An 18232-nucleotide genomic window follows, 5' to 3' on the forward strand; every position below is an offset into this window, starting at 1 on the left:
AAGTTTCAAGTGGATAAGAAATTATACCACGAATAATACTTCAAAAATGTTGAATTAATTTGGATAAGCTGCAAATGCAGCATGAAACTCCCTTTTGCCAAATGTGCACTCTGATTACCTGTAACTGCTCAGTCAAATGTAACGGATATGCTGGCATTCACTTTTTCTTTAGCAGCTTGTGAAGTGTTGAACAGGAGTAATCATTTACAACAATCCCACTCTTACTTCAGCATTCCTTCCTTCTGAAAAAATAACTTTGGAGTGTTTAGGTAGCCGGTAACTATCAAAATATAAGAGAACAACGAAAAACGCCGTGAGAAACAAGCTGATTAAGATTTTTAGCAGGGATAGGCAGGCTAGCATGGTGGTCGATATTGGAATACATCATGTAACCGCGCAAACAACAAAGGACAAAGAAGGAAACACACAGGACAGGCGTGGAAGTTATTATTTGAAGATTATTTGGTGTATTGTTGCACTGCTAAGGTGACACATGAAGCATAAAATGAACACAGACCTTGCACCTTTCTCGTCTTTACGTGACAGTGTCTCTGTGTGTAGCTATGATATCTGTGTGTGCCTTCTCATCATAGCGTTCCCTTAGCAGCGCAAGCATACACCATACAGTCATGCCGTACCACCCAACCCTGTCAATGTAGTTCTGAGAGCTAAGGAAGGCGCCACTTCAAGGCACTTCAAGAACTACCAAGCTGCTTAACAACTGTGTGCCACTACTGCTGTTAGCATTCACTCCCATGTACAACGAGACTTTCACCATTGAGTTTTTCTCGAACTGTTGACTCGACGATGTTCACTATTTCATCCTCAGTGAAAGCCTTCTCCGCCTCTTCCTTGGGCGGTAGGATCCCCTTTTGCCTAAGAACGTCGTTCCACTGCGTGTCTTCATTAGGGTTCTGTAAAAGAAGTGAAACAGAAGACTGTTTAACTACGAGGTGTATCAAATCATTGTCCTCATATAAGTGAGAAACACGCGGACGGTATTTGTATACAACACAGGTGAAGCATCTAGATCCAGATAGTTTCTCTCCTTCTTTTCCTACGCGGACCAAACTTTTTTTGAGGAGCCGGACTGTTTACTTAGTGTCAAATCATGACTATAGAGGAGATAGCTTCCACGACATACAACAAGAGGAAACAAGATAGTGAGGCGATCGTGAGATCATCGCTTTTCTGGTTTCAGCTTGGTGATACGTTGCAAGGAGCCCAAGAATGATTAAGCCACGAAAAACGCTGGTTGACTTATAATGAGACTGCTTCGCAAGTGATTCCAAAACGGTAATAAGCACAGAAATCAGTGACCTCTCCGATCACATGCGTCCGCAAAGCTGTGTCAGCAGCGGCCACGCACATGACGCTCCCAAGACAACTCCCAATTTGGACATGCATCGAGTAGCCGACAGGGCAGTAGCAAGCGCTGTTTGAGAAACTTTTTGCAGTCATACCGCCATGGTAAAAACTCGACGCAGGTGTAGCTGAAGTAGTTCCCTTCTCTTTCACAAGCAACAGGCAAGGAGTTATCGTCGAGGATCACTGCTGCCCTGAAACTTCACTGTGAACCTGTGAGCCGCGGATCAGCACGCGGAACCGTAACTAGTCCGGTCCAGTCACACCTCATCGACATCACTAGCATGTGTCATCGTTGACGTAGCTCGAATAAAAAACCTCTTGTTTGTCAACTTAATTTTGACAAAATATTAATTATTTGTTTACTCTTCATTATAGTAAGTTAAGAAATAATTATGACAACTTTTTAGAAAAAACAGTGGCGCTGCTGCTGCGAGCGATGAGAAGCTCAGAGAAGCAGACGCTCGCGGCAGCTCACGACGCGCAAACAGCGCAAACCCTGCTCTAGCCACCGCACCTGCACTGTTTCCTCCCCACTCCCCTTACCCCGTGCAGTGCTGTTGAGGTGCCCTCCCTTGAGAGACAGTTACGGCACTGCACTTTTCTCTTCCTTTCATCTTAAAGATCACTACTACTACTTCCCAGTTCCGGCTTTTTACGTATACCTTCTTTAAAATTTTAAATGTAATTCTTACTCAAAAAGATTGTTCAGGTTTAGGCTGCAAAACATTATATGTCAAGACTTCTTATTGCTCGGTTAAACTATTCCTAAAGGCATAGTTTTCAAAATGTAAAACATTATACCAAAAGAAAGTCTACTAGTAGCATCGACACAGTCGTACAGAAGGAAATGCTCACCTATGCAACCTCAAAAGCCCTCCAAGCGTTCAACCTCATAAAATTCACACACGAGGTTCCTTAATGAGAGCATCATTCAGGGCAAGTTGGTAATCCATTGCTTAAATGATATTGCGCGACATAAAAACGACACGGACGTTATACGAGGTTCTTACCTCATATAAATTCCGCCACTGATCCTTCACTCTATTAATGCGACACGAAGCTTTGTTTTGTGCATGTCGTGAAAGACAAATATATAAAATAGTTCACGTGTCGATGCCTTTTCACTTTTAAATTCTAGCCGCTGTATATCACCGTCAGTGGTCAGAAGCCTATTTAGTTCAGTGCACCGTGGTTCTGTGTCAGTCAATCGAGAAGATGCAGAAACTCCTCGTTCGTGATGTCCTGAGATTTGGACAACGTCTACTCGGTACCAGTAATTTATCAATAAATATGGATTATATTGCATTCCAAAGGCACAAAAGGCTCAATCAGTGCATTTTGCAAATTTTCTTTTTTCTGAACTAAATCGGGCCAAACACACGAATATATTTGGCGCGAAATTAAAAAGTGGGAACTGTCCTTCATTTTCTCGCTCTGCTAATAACCGACCTTTATCCGACAGACAAATGCGAATTGAGTCTCGAATAAAATGAAAAGTAAAGAGGGGTTTCACCAGAACAAATCAAATTAGCGTTGGTCTTCAGCGTACATTTAAACTTTGTTCGGTTGACTTGCAACGTTTATACAGGTCAAAATCTGGTCGATTCCGTGAGTTTATAGCCTACCAAGACTCCTTGTACAATATATTGCACATTGCATTCTATCTTCTTTTTTTAAGTTCACTCGGAATGGATTACTCAAAATATTCATGCTGTATAGGAAGTACGATGCATGTGGAACCATAGGAAAGTGGTTTGCTCATATTCTTGAAATCCACTTTCGACAAACTTGTCTCTAAATTGATCTAGTCCTCCGTGTAGTCACAGACGGCGGAAAGCAACCTTAAAGTGTGTTTCGAATTCTTTGAGGCTGCTTGAAAATCCAGGATGCAGTAGGAACATGGCAGTGTACTACGCGTAGTTCCGTCTTCACCTCCTCGTTTAGGCAATGAAACGCAGTTTCTGCCACAGAAAACATGAGCAACGTGGTTTCTTCTTCTCCGTACATGGAGGTGCAGCTTTTGGCGTGTAACCGTGATCCTTAAATAAAAAAGAAATATTTTTTCATGTTCTAAACATACCAGCTAGAGACAATAAAAGCCAGCTTGAGTAGTGATTATGCGCCATAGCTAGCTGTATTCGGGTCGAGGATATGTCTGTCCGCAATTAACCCTTGAAGCACATAGGCACTGATGGATGGGTGGTGGTTTGCCTCGTGGAAAACGTCTAATCAACTGCGAATCCCAGGTCGCCGTCGTTGTCTGGTAGCATTGGATGCCCCCCCTCCCCCCTCCCCTTTCATCCTTAGCTCAGGGTGCCAAATAATGGTGGGGTTGTGGCCTTCTTTGGACCCGTCAAGGGTCGGTGTCCACGCTGCGTGGACGTCTGGATAGTCACTGATGGACGAAAAAGTTACCCGCTAAACAGAAAGCACACAGTATACATTTCAGGCTCGTTCTCCGCTACTAAAGCAATTAACCAAGGGGTGCCTCAAGGCTCATTACTTGGTCCATTACTTCTTTTGCTTTACATCCATGACCTTCCTGGCAGTATAAAAATGGCTCACCGCGTTTTATATGCCGACGATACGACTATTTCCTTTGCTGATACGTGTACTAACACTGTCACTACCACATTAAATACCGTTATTTGTAGAGTGTCCAAGGGGTGCCCCGAAAATTATTTATTTATTAATCCAAATAAATCTAAATTTCTGCTTCTTAAATCACCTCAACGTAAGTTACCCTGTATTACCAGGCATCACAATTGACTCGCATTTGATTTGTATCAGTGATAGTGTATCTTTCCTTGGAGTTCACCTCGACACTAACTTTAAGTTCGTTAACTATATTGCTCACATTGGAAAGATGGCAACATTCCACCTTCGTGCATTGCTTAAAGCACGTTCATATTTTTCTCATCAGACCCTTCTTTGTCTTTACTTCGCGTTCATTCATACTCATATCAGTTATGGCATCGTATCATGGTTAAATACTTATCAGTATGATCTTTCATCCCTTCAGCACTTACAAAATCGAGCTATTCGGATTATTGTTCACTGTCCTCGCGACGGCAGCGCCTCTGCTCTTCTTCGTTGCAACAGCATCCTTAATATTAATAACTTGTTTCGGTTTAATATAATTTTGTTGTTGCATAAACAAATAAGAAATCTACATTCTATCAAATTTATTGTTTCTGAGCGTTTAGTAAATACCAACTGTACCAGATTTGCTGTTAGCAATAATTTTTTGCTACCTGAGGTTTCAAATAATTACGGTAAATCATCGTCATCCTTTTGTGCGATCACATCATGGAATCATTTACCTACGTCTCTAAAATACAAAGTTTCTTTATTCTCATTCAAGAATTCATTAAAAGACTCTTTGTTAAATTTTTGACGTTCTTGCTTGTTGAGTTGGAATAGATTTGTGTTCTTACACACAATATTTATTTCTCAATGCCATTTTTTGTTTTCATGCGTTTTTATGTTTTCTATTCCGTCTTGCTTACTGTTTTTTCTTGATATATTTATTCTGTTGTTGGCACTGCTGCTAATCCTTGCATTGTTTAGCTGTAATCTTCAACGAGGGTCCCGTTGCAGTCTCGTACCTTGGGTCCCTCGTCTGTATATCTTATATGCTGTAATAACATACGATGTAGTAATAGTAATAAACTGATTTGATTTGATGGGCGAGTGTTTGCCTTGTGGCAAACGTCCAGTTAACACCTTTGTGGTGTTGAGATGTAACACTGGCAGCTCAACAATATTTGACTTTACAAAAGCATCTGCAAAGGCTAGGGAAAACCAAATATTAGTCTGTGCCTTTCGATTTACCTTTATTGGTGTACCTGCTCAACAGTGGTATTCATAAAAATGTCGACCGTGAGCAGCAGCAGTTGTGTTGGTGACAAAACTCGAAGACCTTGTCTGTCTCTTCTTAGCGCACGCGGTCATATTCTCGCCAATGCCAAAATTGTTTCCATTGTTTAAAAAAGTTCGCATTATTTCTTTTTCTCCACAGAGGTGTGTCTCAAAAAAATACAGAGACCTTGTCAAAGCAAGTACCAAACAAATGTTTTGGACCATAATTATCTTTAACCAGCTGGTCAACAGCATTTTTGACCCGCTGTATATCATTTCGATTTCAGAGAAACCTAGTTCAGCACAATGCGTTGGCGGGCTAGTTGGTGCGAATCCATGAATACTTCTTTTAACGCAAAACAACAGACACAAGAAAGAGGACAGGACAAGGACAGGACAAAGACGACAGTTCCGTGATACCAGGATTTTGAAAAAGACCCGTGACACCACCGCCCGAGAGTTATCGGAAACATTCTTCATTCAGTCATTGGGGTCACAGTGTATTAGTGTGCCTTCCTTAACCTTATACAGTGCAGAATATGGTTTTTTGGATTCTGTCGCATGAGTGCGCTCTTGTAATCAGATGTTGGTGGCTCCACCACATGCATGGTGCTCACTGCGCATGTTCCTCTAGCTTCAGCTGTCTATAAAGGAGTGAAGCAATAAAATGATGTCAGTTGAGAGTAGCGCCTTGTCCTGAGGGGGTCGTCTTTCTTGTGTTTGTTGTTTCGCGCTAAAGAAAGTATTCAAGTATTCAGAGAGACCCTTTAATATTTCATTTGGTATGTGCATTTGAACAATGAAATGAAGAAATAAAGCAATAAAACATTCTTGCACAAATCTTTATTTCGCCAGTATTAGAGGGTTGATGAACTACGGACCAGACTAATGGTCTTTAGCTCCATTGGTCCACACATACACACATGCACATGGACGCACATGCTAACACATACGCAGCCCCCCCCCCCCACACACACAAACACGTATGCATGCTAAAACACGCATACACACGCACGCAGACGCTCGCGAACGCGCACACGCACATACACACGCACGCGCACAGACAGCACATGCCAGGTTGTAGGCTCCGAACATAAATTTCCAGCGAAGCCCAGTCTCCATACTCGGAAAGAGTACACGCAGCGCTTCCGGCAATGAGATTAGTTTGCTTGCGTCATCGATTGACCTTGCGCCGCCGTCCGCAGCAGTTTGCGTCGTGGCAGCGCTGTCGTTTGTACTGGTTGGACCAATGTTCGTAACATTGATAATGAAACCGGGCTGCGTGGAGATGAGCAGGTAACACAGTGCTTGCGCATACTTAGACAACTTCCAGAGGAGTTTCTGCGTGACCTATTTAAGAGTGCCCCAAAGCATCAAGTTTCTGCAGCATGCTTTTACCAATGCTTGCTTTATTATTTTTTTACCAAGTTTCATTTCTGTGTACGGGACTGTTTTGAAACAACGCATTGTTCAAATCGCCAGAAAGCTTGAGCACCAACAAAATTGTTATCGGTAATAGCGTAAGGAAGTACATGTAGAGAATAACGATTTTTTGGGGGTTACAAGAAAGTTAATGCACGAACGTCGCACTCGAAGTAAACAAATCTTGGCGATGAAAACGTAAATCAGCGAAGAGCATAGTGGCCAGCCGTCTGACAATTTGCCGCAGTCTTCTTACACTAAAAAGCGGTACATAAACATTACAAACACGATATCTTTGCGAAAAAAGTGCTCGTTTGTGGCAAAAAAGAACCACCCTCAGCAAACTCTGCTGCCATTTTGTTTAGGAGTGAACTTACGTAATTTTGATAAATTTACGCACTTTATTCGATCACCGTATGGCAAAGACCAGCAACCAGTACCTGTCATTTTGTGAAATAGCTGCCCAGCAGATTACAAAAGAAAAGAAGAAGAAAGCTGCCATAAGTGAATGTTCCTTCTTCATCGGGGTAGGTCCGTGTCCTTCCAGAGGTCCATGACGTCACTACCGGCGGTCTTCGCAGCGATCAGCTCTTTCATTCTTGTGACCTGCTCCGACGAAAAGTGGTTCTTCCAGTCTCCCACAATGCCTTTCCTCACGAAATCTCCCTTGATCGGCTTCGAGAACATTTGTTTCATAGTTTCGACTGCCGACCTCATCGATTCGGGCAGTGCTTCTAACGGCGTGCTGATCATTTGTTTGGCCCATTCTCCCAATTGGGAATAGAGTTTTCTCATGGACTCGAGGCTAATCGTGTCGAGAACCTTGTCCAAAACTTCCGGGTGCTGTCTCAGCCTGTCGCCGTACTGTTGCTTGTCGACGAAGTCGGCGATCTTCAGCACGCAGCCACGAGAGTCCTTCTTGAGCTCCTCGTACGTCAGGAACAGCACGTTGGCGTCGCCGCGGTGTTCGTACCAGGACAGAAGGTGGGCGAAGTAGTCACCGTAGTCGACTTTTCCTTCAACGAACATGTCAAAGTACTCGTGGAAAGTGCCGTCGAAAAGCATCGCGTGGAAGCTCTTCACGTGGTAATAGGCCGACACGCAGCAGTCGTAAGGGTTACGGGTTATGTAAATGTACTTGGCCTGAGCCGAGTAAGGGACCTTGTTGAACGGCAAGTGGGTCTTGATGGCCCCGGGCCGAGGCATAACGCGCGCAACGTCGGCTCCCATGAAGTCCAAGAACGGACTGCTGCTCAAGAATTCCATGATGTTCGCTGGGGCCGCGCCGTCGCGCAGTATGCTGTACACGATGTGCTGCATCCAAGTGGTGCCGCATTTAGGGTAACTCGCAACGAAGAGGTCGCCGTCTAGCGGTGTGTAGGACAGCGCGGAGCGCACGTTTTCCTCCGGGTACCCCACGTTGAGGTACACTCCCTCCACATCTCGGTAAAGGTTTCGAGAGCCGGGTTCGAATACCTGCAACGAGAAATAAAATTGACCGACATCAGAGGCCAATTGCGGCAGGTCGACCCCGCTAAGCGGAAGTGCGTTGGCTCAGTTTTCCGGAGACGAGTGTTGATGGGTGTTGATGAATAGCCGAGCTGTCTGCTTTGAGCATGGCCTCCGAGACCAGGCGGCGCGCACTGCACAGCTTTGACACCCATAGGCCCTCGTGAAAGTAGACAGTGCTTTGCACAATTCTCTCCCGTATACCACGTTGAAAAGAGCGCTGCACTCCATGGCAGAATAATTTAATACTTGAATATAGAATTAATCGAGGACTGCTTCCAATAATTATGACTGTAGATCTCTTCTCTACAGGTCTTGGAAGCGGTTCCTACAGTGTGCCGGTAACGGACACCGCCGGTATAAGACGGCCTTCTTATTGAAAGCTCGCGCTAAGCCAAATGGGCGGCCGTCTCCCTCTGTGTACGTGCCATTTCTCATCGACTCATCTGTATGCTTCCAAAAGGCTGTCACACACAGGCCTATTTGTCGATCACACATGGTGAACCATGGAGGCCCGAAAAATAATTTGAATTTGCATTTATTTACTTCAACTATATAAAATCTCATGATGATGCAAGGACAAAAGGCAATGCGAGCCTGACAGAGGTCCTTGATTCCGCCTAGTAGCAGCAGCACAGCGCACATAAGAAATGCACATTTGCTACAAACAATTTTAGTGATTAAACAAAGAATTGTGCATGATGTGTACAGCATATCGATAGTTTAGGTAATATTAATGTCGAGCTTACACGCAAGACAGCATATGTGGGCGACCGTGGAGAATCACAACCCAATTTCCAGCGAAGCTGTTTCCTTCGAACAGTTGCAATAAAAGTTTCACTTTCCTGTTATTATATCGCACACTTTAAAAAGTTGCCCGTATATGACTGTGCCGTTTGAAACCTTGCCCTCATGTAATGCTTTGGAGCATTCATTGTTGGGAACTTTTAAAAAACTAAACCAAGTAATTCTCCAGCACACATGTTACTTCGCCATAACAGTTACCATGATGTCCTCCCTCCCTCCCTTCAATTTCGGCTAGATTTGAAATTGGTTGAGTTCACAGTTCGCCAAGGGCAGCGGAATAAATTATGCTTCCTTCGTAAAACACATTCATAAAGCTCCGGATCACCTGCATGCGTAATTTACTGCAAATGCCATAATTAGTACCCTGTCTTTGAAGTTTATCTACCTATTGCCCATAACACGCCCTTTATTTTCGCCAAGTACAAACAATATGTCTTGCTTAGGTCACCGAGGATATCGTTGAAACTAAGTAGGAACGTGTTAGGACGCCGGAGAATAGGGAAATAAAAACCACTCCTCAGTAATTATTTGCAGCGCTTCTAACTGGACAAGGATCGTACAAATTTTGTCGCGCATTGTCTTTGTCCCCTTTCCACAAAATATAAATCTGTTGTAAACTATAGCTATGTGGACGCTGGAAATCATAGCTGATAGCGGCCATACCGCGCGCTGTAACCCTTGAATAAGGCGCTCTGTCCCGTCTCCTTCCTTGTTTCTGTGTGTGTTCGCGCCTAGTACCCAAGATGAACCTGAATAAGACTTTTTTTTACAAAGGCTGTGCTTGATCTAACCACATTTAACTTCGCACAGCGAGTTTCCATACAGCGTAGCACCAATTTTCGCTAAATTTGGTCTTGGCGGCTTTTATAGTTCTGCCAGGACAGTGGGCTCAATTCTTCCCCGCTCATTAAACACGCTCATAACACTATAGAGGGCTTGCATACGCAATTTATTGTGGAAGCCTCAATTACCCACCTATTTTCAGCTTTACCTAAGCACCACCCGTTACCATGTCATAGTTCCCAGACATAAAGAAGCTGCCTCCTTTAGTTCAGTGATTAATAAGTTTGGTAAAATTAGAGCAAGGTTGATCAAGGTGGATTGAGGTAGAGTTGGGAAGGACACGTGGCAATGTATGATGTCATGTATCATGGACGTAACAAATGAATTAGAGAAGTCATGATGCTTTCGTATTCAAATCACGCAAGGATACTCAAGTGACTGACAATTTTTCTTTCTTCCTGGATATGCAGCGATCTCGCGATACATGGGAAAGGGGCGTCGCTGAGTGCTTTAGGTCCAACAGAGTAATATGAATATGGCAAAAAGATTTATATATATACAAGCACAATATGAAACCGACTTAAAACAATTATACATAAAACACATAAGAAACCAATTAGCACAATGTCAAACAGAAAGGGAAAGCAAATGTTTTTTCATAGCGCTTTTAAAGCAGTTTAATGATCTGAAGTTAAATAAACTGAACTAATTGGTTACCTATTGGCAACTCAAAAAAAAAAAAAAAAAGATGGTAGCTCACACGAGGACTGCGAATTGTATGCCGTTCGTCTCAATATAGTTTAACGTGCACCACTTTGCTTTTAACTTGGTTCACGTTACGTGAAACATACGGTGTAACTTGAAGTTACGGATGTCAGCTTCATTTATATCGCTTTTTACGCACACGAAAGAATAACATGGAACAAAATACAAAGACGCTTTTGAACCTGCGTAGTAGCCATTTCCTTGCCGCTTTTCTCCTCGCGTAAGTTTGGTGGAGACGCCACGGCAAGCCGATGTCAAGGGCTGTTCCTTCTTCCTGTGACAGATGATAAGCGTACAAGAAGGCAAACATTTGAACAACGAGCTGGTACAGACATCGACAGTACATACAGGGTGTCCCAGCCGCCATGTACCAAGATTTAAAAATATGCAAATGCCACGTAGCTGTACAAAACCAAGGTAACGCTGTTTGCCGTCGCTTGGAGATACTCAGATTGTTTTGGATTACGTCCAATTATACAATTAGTCTTCATTAATTAACCAACTTCTCAAGTATTATAGTTAGGTGAAAAGTGACAATGGTAAATTCCAGAGCAACATGAAAAGCTCCCGATACAGCTTTCTGTTGCTCATTACGTGCTGTATAAAAGTCCTTTTCCGAGCGTGAAGGAAGCCCGTGAACACACGCAAAATTCCTCGAGCGGCCAGTCGTGCAGGTATCTCGTTTCTCTAGAGCAAACTGCTCCTCTAAAAGGTTCAATAGTTTGTCACAGATAATGAGAGGTCAGAAGAAAACGTGACGAAAATTTACTAAGGCCAGCTAAAACAGAAAAATCGCCGGAGTTACCCTTTAAGTGCTGACGCATTTCTCTCGCATTTACCGCTAAATCGTCGCTGATTCTTTTTTCTCCGTTGGTCGCTTCATTGCGTGATATTTCATAGTGGCACCCCAAGGGACGGCGAACGGGGAAAAGTATATCTGGCAGAACCCTTTTTTAAGGTACTAATTGGTGCACATCTCGCTCGGAACTGACCAAAAGAGAAGATGAGGATAAACCCAACGCTGTCGCAGGAAGAAACACATGCTTTTTACACTGAGTGAAAAAAAAAAGGAAAGAAAAAAGAAAAGAAACTTGCTGTGGTACCGATGCCGGAGAATGAGGCGATACGAACCTGGCGGGAAGATTAGCCGAGCTGCCGCGTCAGCGCGCGTCCGGGTTTTGTTGGCCGGCAAAGGGCTGGTACCACAGCGCCACAAGAGCTGCTGGAGAGAGCCCGAGTGAACGTCACGCCCACAAGCCACCAAGCGCTCCGTGAGATGAGAGAGAGTGTATGTGTGTGTGTGATTGCGAAGAGGAAGAGGCGCCCGAAAGAGAGCAGCACTCACAATGGGGGAGAGCGTAGTAGATTGCACCACCGGTTCCCCGTGTAATCTCGGAGGCCACGTTCGTTGCATTCTCTTTCCCGCGGCAACCGCTATAACTGCGTCACAAACTTAGCGTCACTTCCTGCGCGTTCGCGGCCTGAGCGACGACGGCTCGCGTGCGATTCTGCGTGGCGGGGGGGACGAAAAATAACTTCCTCCGCGTTCGGCGTCAAGGACGCCGCGATTACCGCGTTTTCTCGAATACACTGACCGCGTTCGGGCCGATGGTAGTGTTGTATTAGAACGCGACCGTATTTAGCTAACGTAATTCGAACTTCAGGATAAACTGGCCGATGCTTTGGATTTTAGGTAGCAGCAGATCGAACGACGCGGCACGAAGGAGCCCGCGGGAACTCATGCTTTATATAAGTTATACAGCACTCATGACGTGTGACTTCCAGGTGCATAGCGAGCTGTCATTTAGACTATAGCAGCGCATGAGTTCGTTCTTGTGCTTGATAAAGCTTTGAGCATATTCAACAAAGCATTCTTCAAAACGATACATACGTCGATATATTTACCAGCTTCTGGTGGGTTCATCCGGCGGCATTTCGGCCGTCACTGGGGTGGAAAGGGGCGGGTGGCCGTGACTATAGAGTCGGCAGGAAGCGGCTGTGTGCCACGGCGTCATTTAATATGCCTTCTCCATTCAAAGAGGCAGCTGCAGCTACACGAGCAATGGTTTGTACGGAAAACACGATGAAGAAAAACGAAGAAGTGCTAGCAGGCCAGTTTCAAGTCGCTTGTGTGCTTATGGAGTCGCTCGTGCGCCGCGTTAGCGTGCGTGCAGTATGTCGCAAAAGCGTAGAAACAGCCGCTCGATTTTGACGCCGGAGCGTGCAGTCATCTCCTGCAAGTCAATTTGCGCTCGGCCGCTCGATGCAAACGCACGTGGGGCGTTTTCATCGAGCGGCCCTGACCGACGTGATGATTCCTATATATATATATATATATATATATATATATATATATATATATATATATATATATATATATATATATATATATGAGCGCCAGCATTTTCAATATTTGGCGACAGAGTGCCCAATAAGTCGGCTAATTTCTTAAGTTTCTTTGATGATTTTTCTTATTGTTGTGGTTTGTTTGTCCAACATTTCAATTAATTCCTGGGGTTTAACGTGCCGAGACAACGTTAACATTATAAGGTGGGGGGGACTCCGGATTAACTTTCACGACCTGGAGCTCCGATAACGTGCGACCAATGTAAAATGTGCAATGTACAATTCTGCCCCCATCATAACGCGACCGCCATATATAGACGGGGATCGAACTTCCGACCTCCTGCTTAGAAGCGCAACGCCAGCCACTTAGCCACCATGGCGGATTGTTTGTCTGTTTGTTTGTTTCTTAGCTGTGACAGTACGAGAAGCTTGGTTATTTGAAGTGCTCACTATAGCAAATCGTAGCTAAAGAAAGAAGACAAAAAAAAAAACTAAATGGTAGACAAAAATGTATAGAAATAATGAGCACTTTTCAACATCGTTCAGAGTAACGCGAACTCCCCCCACACTATGCATACTAAGAACCTAACTTAAGGTTGTGTATATAGTATATATATCGTATGTAACGCATAGTCTAAGCATGACGTGTGAAGCATCTGATAAACACGAGGATAGACTCTATATAGTCTCTAAACCGTCGAACGTAGTCAAGCTGCTCATGCAATTTCTTGCCAGAAAACCCTCCAGTTGAACCTGGAAAATAAATTCATATTATATCATCATACTAACGCTGAAGTAGTTCAGTTCACCACAACGCGCGTAAAAGACCTATAACGTGGGAAAGCTGTTACGGGTGTTTTTGTTTATGGCGCCTGCAGTTGAGCGGTTCACGTGAGTTTCACACGACCGCGTCAATGCCCGTTCAGTGTGACATGTCCTCCGGAGGCCATTGCACGCGAAAGTTCCGGCTGGAACTTGCAATGATTTCAAACTGTTGCTATTATAGATGGATGCATTGAGGTAGCGTGCTGAAATATCGCACAGATACACTGTATAGAGCGAGAGAAGGCTGAAGATGGGCTGAAAATGAAAAAGCAACTTGCCGCAGGTGGGGAACCCACCTGCGGCAAGTTGCTTTTTCATCCACTTTAATTTCCATTAATTTATCGTTTCTTTATTTCATTTATTAAGCACAAGTAATTTCCCCTATGTTTACATTGGCGTCAATGTTTGTTGGCTTCTTCTGATATGACTCACCTAAGATGTCATTCTTTCTGCATAGATGTTTACTTTCCATGGGCGGAGAGCCAGGTCAAATAGTGCTCGCAGTTGTGCTCTTGGTGGCGATTCTCATCACTTTCGAACCGGGGAGGCGACAGATAGTCACCCAACCTGCTCGAGCTAATCAGGTATCATCAGGTGGGCGGCCCCCATGCAGATGCGCCCACCGTCGTCATGAACGGCGCCTGTAGAGTTACCGGATCGCCTCTCTCTATATAGAGAGCCCTAAAAGGAGCCCATGCAGTAACTCTAGGCGTCTGTGCCAAGATAAATATACCTGGTAGTGACGCTTCCACAGAAATCGATGAGGGTAGCTACGTGGTCCTGTTGGCATATGGCATCTTCTACTTTGTTGTAGAGCAAGCCGAACGACAGGGACACAGAAAGGCACATTCGACAAACACACCGCGCTAACATTCGACAACGTATTTATTTCCAGTTCTCCTTGCTACTTTATATCCTCAAGGCGACATAAGACGTGCACATAGCTCAGTGAACATGAACAAAAAAGGGGAACCCGCGCACATGCAGACATTTTTTTAGCCGCACTCGTTGTCAGACAGGTATACGTTCACCGCGAACAAATATAATCGAGTTCTCCTGCAGACAAAAAAATTTGATGGCTTACTAAGGCATGCGTCATCAAATGTTGATATGTTGAAATCTTGGCTGGCAGTTGCCCCTTTGTCAATGGGGTCAAGAAAACCGTCGGCAGCCACATTCTTTGCTTTGTCACTGTGCTCTCGTAGCCTATCATTTATACATGTATACCAGTTCGACCGATGTAGGATTTTCCTCACGAGAGAAGAATACGACACAACACGCGCGATACAATGATACAATCAACTTATTTGTTTTATGCTTCTTTTCGCATGCAGTACCGGTGATTCTTTCTGTCCTTGTGTTGCTGCACCAGGTTTAGCATTTCATTAGGTTCCGAAAAAAAAAAAACAGCGTTTATGTCAAACCTATCCGCAATTTCTTTTCTGGAACTGTGGGAGAAACCGTGCGTGTAAAGGATGACAGCGAAATTTCTTTTATTTGCGGTGGTTGTTGTACCATCCACCTGCTCGGAACCTCTGTGCTGCAGTCTTAAACAATCCTGCGACTGACACGGCTAGGCTATCCAGCACCACTCAAACGTAATACTTTTCATCCGAAGTTATCGCGCATTAGGTGCTGGCATGACTTCTTCAGCGCTTCACTAAGCCCATCTTCGCGATTCCTCTCTTCACAAGTTCAGTATTACACGCGGAATGAAGTGGTAAGAGTGGCTTACTTGCCCCAGGTTCCAAAGGTGCCCAGTGGTGTTGAAGTTTAGCGCTGTCTGCTTGTCAAATGTGCCTTTTTGTGTCCCTTCCGATCATCATCATCATCATCATCATCATCATCATCATCATCATCATCATCATCATCATCATCATCATCATCATCATCATCATCATCATCATCATCATCATCAACAACAACAACAACAACAACAACAACAGCAGCAGCAGCAGCAGCAGCAGCAGCAACAACAACAACAACAACAACAACAACCTATTCTAAGTCCACTGCAGGACGACGGCCCCTCCCTCCGATCTCCAATTACCCGTGCTGCGCCAACCGATTCTAACTTGCGCCTGCGAATTTCTCAATTTCACCGCCCCACCTAGACTTTTGCCGTCCTCGACTGCGTTTCCCTCCTCTTGGCACCCATTCTGTACCCCTAACGGTCTACCACTTATCTAACCTACGCATTACATGACCTGCCCAGCTCCATTTCTTTCTCTCAATGTTGGTTCGAATATTGGCTATCTCTTTTTGCTCTCTGATCCACAGCGCTCTCTTCCTGTCTCTTAACGTTACGCCAATCATTCTTCGTTCCATTGCTTTTTGTGCGGTGCTTAAGTTGTTCTCGAGCTTCTTTGTCAGTCTCTAAGTTTCTGCCCCCATGTTAGTACCGGTAACATGCATTGATTGTACTCCTTTCCTTTTAGTGATAATGATAAGCTTTCGTAAGGATCTGAGTATTTCTGTCATATGCGCTCCAATCCAATTTTATACTGTGAATTTCCTTCTCATGATCAGGGTCCCCTGTGAGTAATTGTCCTAGGTAAACGAATTCCTTTGCATACTCTAGAGGCTGACTCGCGATCCCGAACTCTTGTTCCCTTACCAGGATATTGATAATTATATTTGTTTTCGGAATATTAATCTTCAATCACACTCTTACACTCTCTCTGTTAAGGTCCTCAATCATTTGTTGTAACTCGTCCCCAGTGTTGCTGAATAGGACAATGTCATCTGCAAACCGAAGGTTGCTGAGATACTCGCCGTTGATCCTTACCCCTAAGGTGTCCCAATTTAATAGCTTGAATACTTCTTCCAAGCATGCAGTGAATAGCATTGGAGAGATTGTGTCTCCCTGTCTGACCCCTTCTTTATAGGTACTTTCCTACTTTTCTTGTGGAGAATTAGGGTAGCTTTGGAATCTTTGTAGATATTTTTCCAAGATATTTACGTAAGCCTCCTCTACTCCTTGATTACGTAGTGCCTCTATGACTGCTGGTATCTCTATTGAATCACCCGCCGTGGTTGCTCAGTGGCTATGGTGTTGGGCTGCTGAGCACGAGGTCGCGGGATCGAATCCCGGCCACGGCGGCCGCATTTCGATGGGGGCGAAATGCGAAAACACCCGTGTGCTTAGATTTAGGTGCACGTTAAAGAACCCCAGGTGGTCAAAATTTCCGGAGTCCTCCACTACGGCGTGCCTCATAATCAGAAAGTGGTTTTGGCAGGTAAAACCCCAAATATTATTATTATCTATTGAATCAAATGCCTTTTCGTTATCTATGAAAGCCATGTAGAGAGGTTGATTGTAATCTGCAGATTTCTTGATGACCGGATTGATTACATGGTTATGACACATTGTAATGTATCCCTTCCTGAAGCCAGCCTGTTCCCTTGGTTGACTGAAGTCCACTGTTGCCCTTATTCTATTAGAAACTATCTTCGTGCATATCTAATACAATACTGGAAGTAAGGTAATGTGCCTATAATTTTTCAATTCTTTAACGTCTCCATGATTGAGGATTAGTAAAATGTTGGCATTCTTCCAGTTCTCTGGTACCCTTGAAGTCGTGAGACATTTCGTTAAAGGGTCGCAACCTTTTCAAGCGTGATGTCTCGTCTATTTTTGATTAAATCAACTGTTATTCCATCTTCAACTGCCGCCTTTCCTCTTTTCATGTCTTCTTAGGCGCTTCTAACTTAATCGCAAGTTATAGAAGGAGCCTCTGTAACCGGTTCATTACTACTTACAAAAAAGGTGTCCTGGCTGCTCTGGGCATTGTACAGGTTAGTATAGAATTCTTCCGCGGCTTTTGCTATATCTTCGAAATCGCTGATGATATTGCCCTGCTTATCTTTCAGTGCATACATCTTGGCTTGCCCTATGCCAAGTTTTATTGTCACTGATTTCATGCTGCGTCCATTTATTGCTACTTCATCAGTCTTCCTTGCGTTATAATTTAGAATATCCTTTATTTTCTCCTTGTTGATCAGTTTTGACAATTCCGCGAATTCTATCTGATCTCTCGAGTTGGACTGTTTCATTCTTTGTCGTTTCTTTATTAGGTCCTTCGTTGCTTGGGAGAGCTTATCTACTGGTTGCCTTGGTGCATTGCCTCTCACTTCAAGTGCTGCTTCTGCAGCTAGCCTAGTTGAGGTTTCATTCATTACCTCTATGTCATCTACATCTCGCGATGTCGAACTACTTTGTTGTAGATTGCGCTACAACAAAGTAGAAGCTTCTATAGAAGCTTATAGGTTCAAAACATGGCAGTCCGTCGATGACTGCTGCGATGACGGTGATAGGGTGACTCACAAAGCCCATTGACTTTAGTAAAGGCTCATGACGCTTAGCGCCATCTGTGTGACGAGTAAAAACCTTTGGCGGAACGAAAATTAACCTGTCGCCATATCCGTCAAAACCAGGAGGGACGTCATTTTTGTTGTCAAAGGCGCGAAACTTGTCTTGTTGACCTGCCATCAGAGCTGTACTTCCAATTGCCGCGCAGTTCGAATCGATGGGCGTTTACAGCTT

General features: G+C 44.1%; 2 protein-coding genes across 3 annotated transcripts in view; both read right to left on the minus strand.

The window, feature by feature from the left end:
* The window catches only part of viaf (viral IAP-associated factor), a 37632-nt gene extending 36009 nt beyond the window's left edge, over nt 1-1623 (minus strand). The window contains exons 1-2 of one of the 2 annotated variants that reach the window (XM_075682111.1): nt 1464-1623; nt 776-914 (exon numbers count right to left, since the gene is read on the minus strand). In XM_075682111.1, the coding sequence (XP_075538226.1) occupies nt 776-914; nt 1464-1469 (145 nt within the window). In that variant the 5' untranslated portion in view covers nt 1470-1623. Of the gene's footprint in view, nt 1-775; nt 915-1320; nt 1409-1463 lie in introns of those variants that run through there. The other variant, XM_075682110.1, reaches the window with a different exon arrangement.
* Nucleotides 1624-6057: 4434 nt separating this feature from the next.
* Nucleotides 6058-11755, minus strand: LOC142572770 (sulfotransferase 1C2-like). Its single transcript, XM_075682113.1, has 3 exons — nt 11647-11755; nt 10698-10789; nt 6058-8127 (listed from the first exon to the last, which is right to left on the minus strand). Exons 2-3 carry the CDS (start codon nt 10710-10712, stop codon nt 7171-7173), a joined length of 972 nt encoding a protein of 323 aa, XP_075538228.1. The 5' UTR covers nt 10713-10789; nt 11647-11755; the 3' UTR covers nt 6058-7170.
* Nucleotides 11756-18232: the final 6477 nt, after the last annotated feature.

Source organism: Dermacentor variabilis, chromosome 2 (assembly GCF_050947875.1).
Source record: "Dermacentor variabilis isolate Ectoservices chromosome 2, ASM5094787v1, whole genome shotgun sequence".
NCBI classification, from domain to species: Eukaryota; Metazoa; Arthropoda; class Arachnida; order Ixodida; family Ixodidae; genus Dermacentor; species Dermacentor variabilis.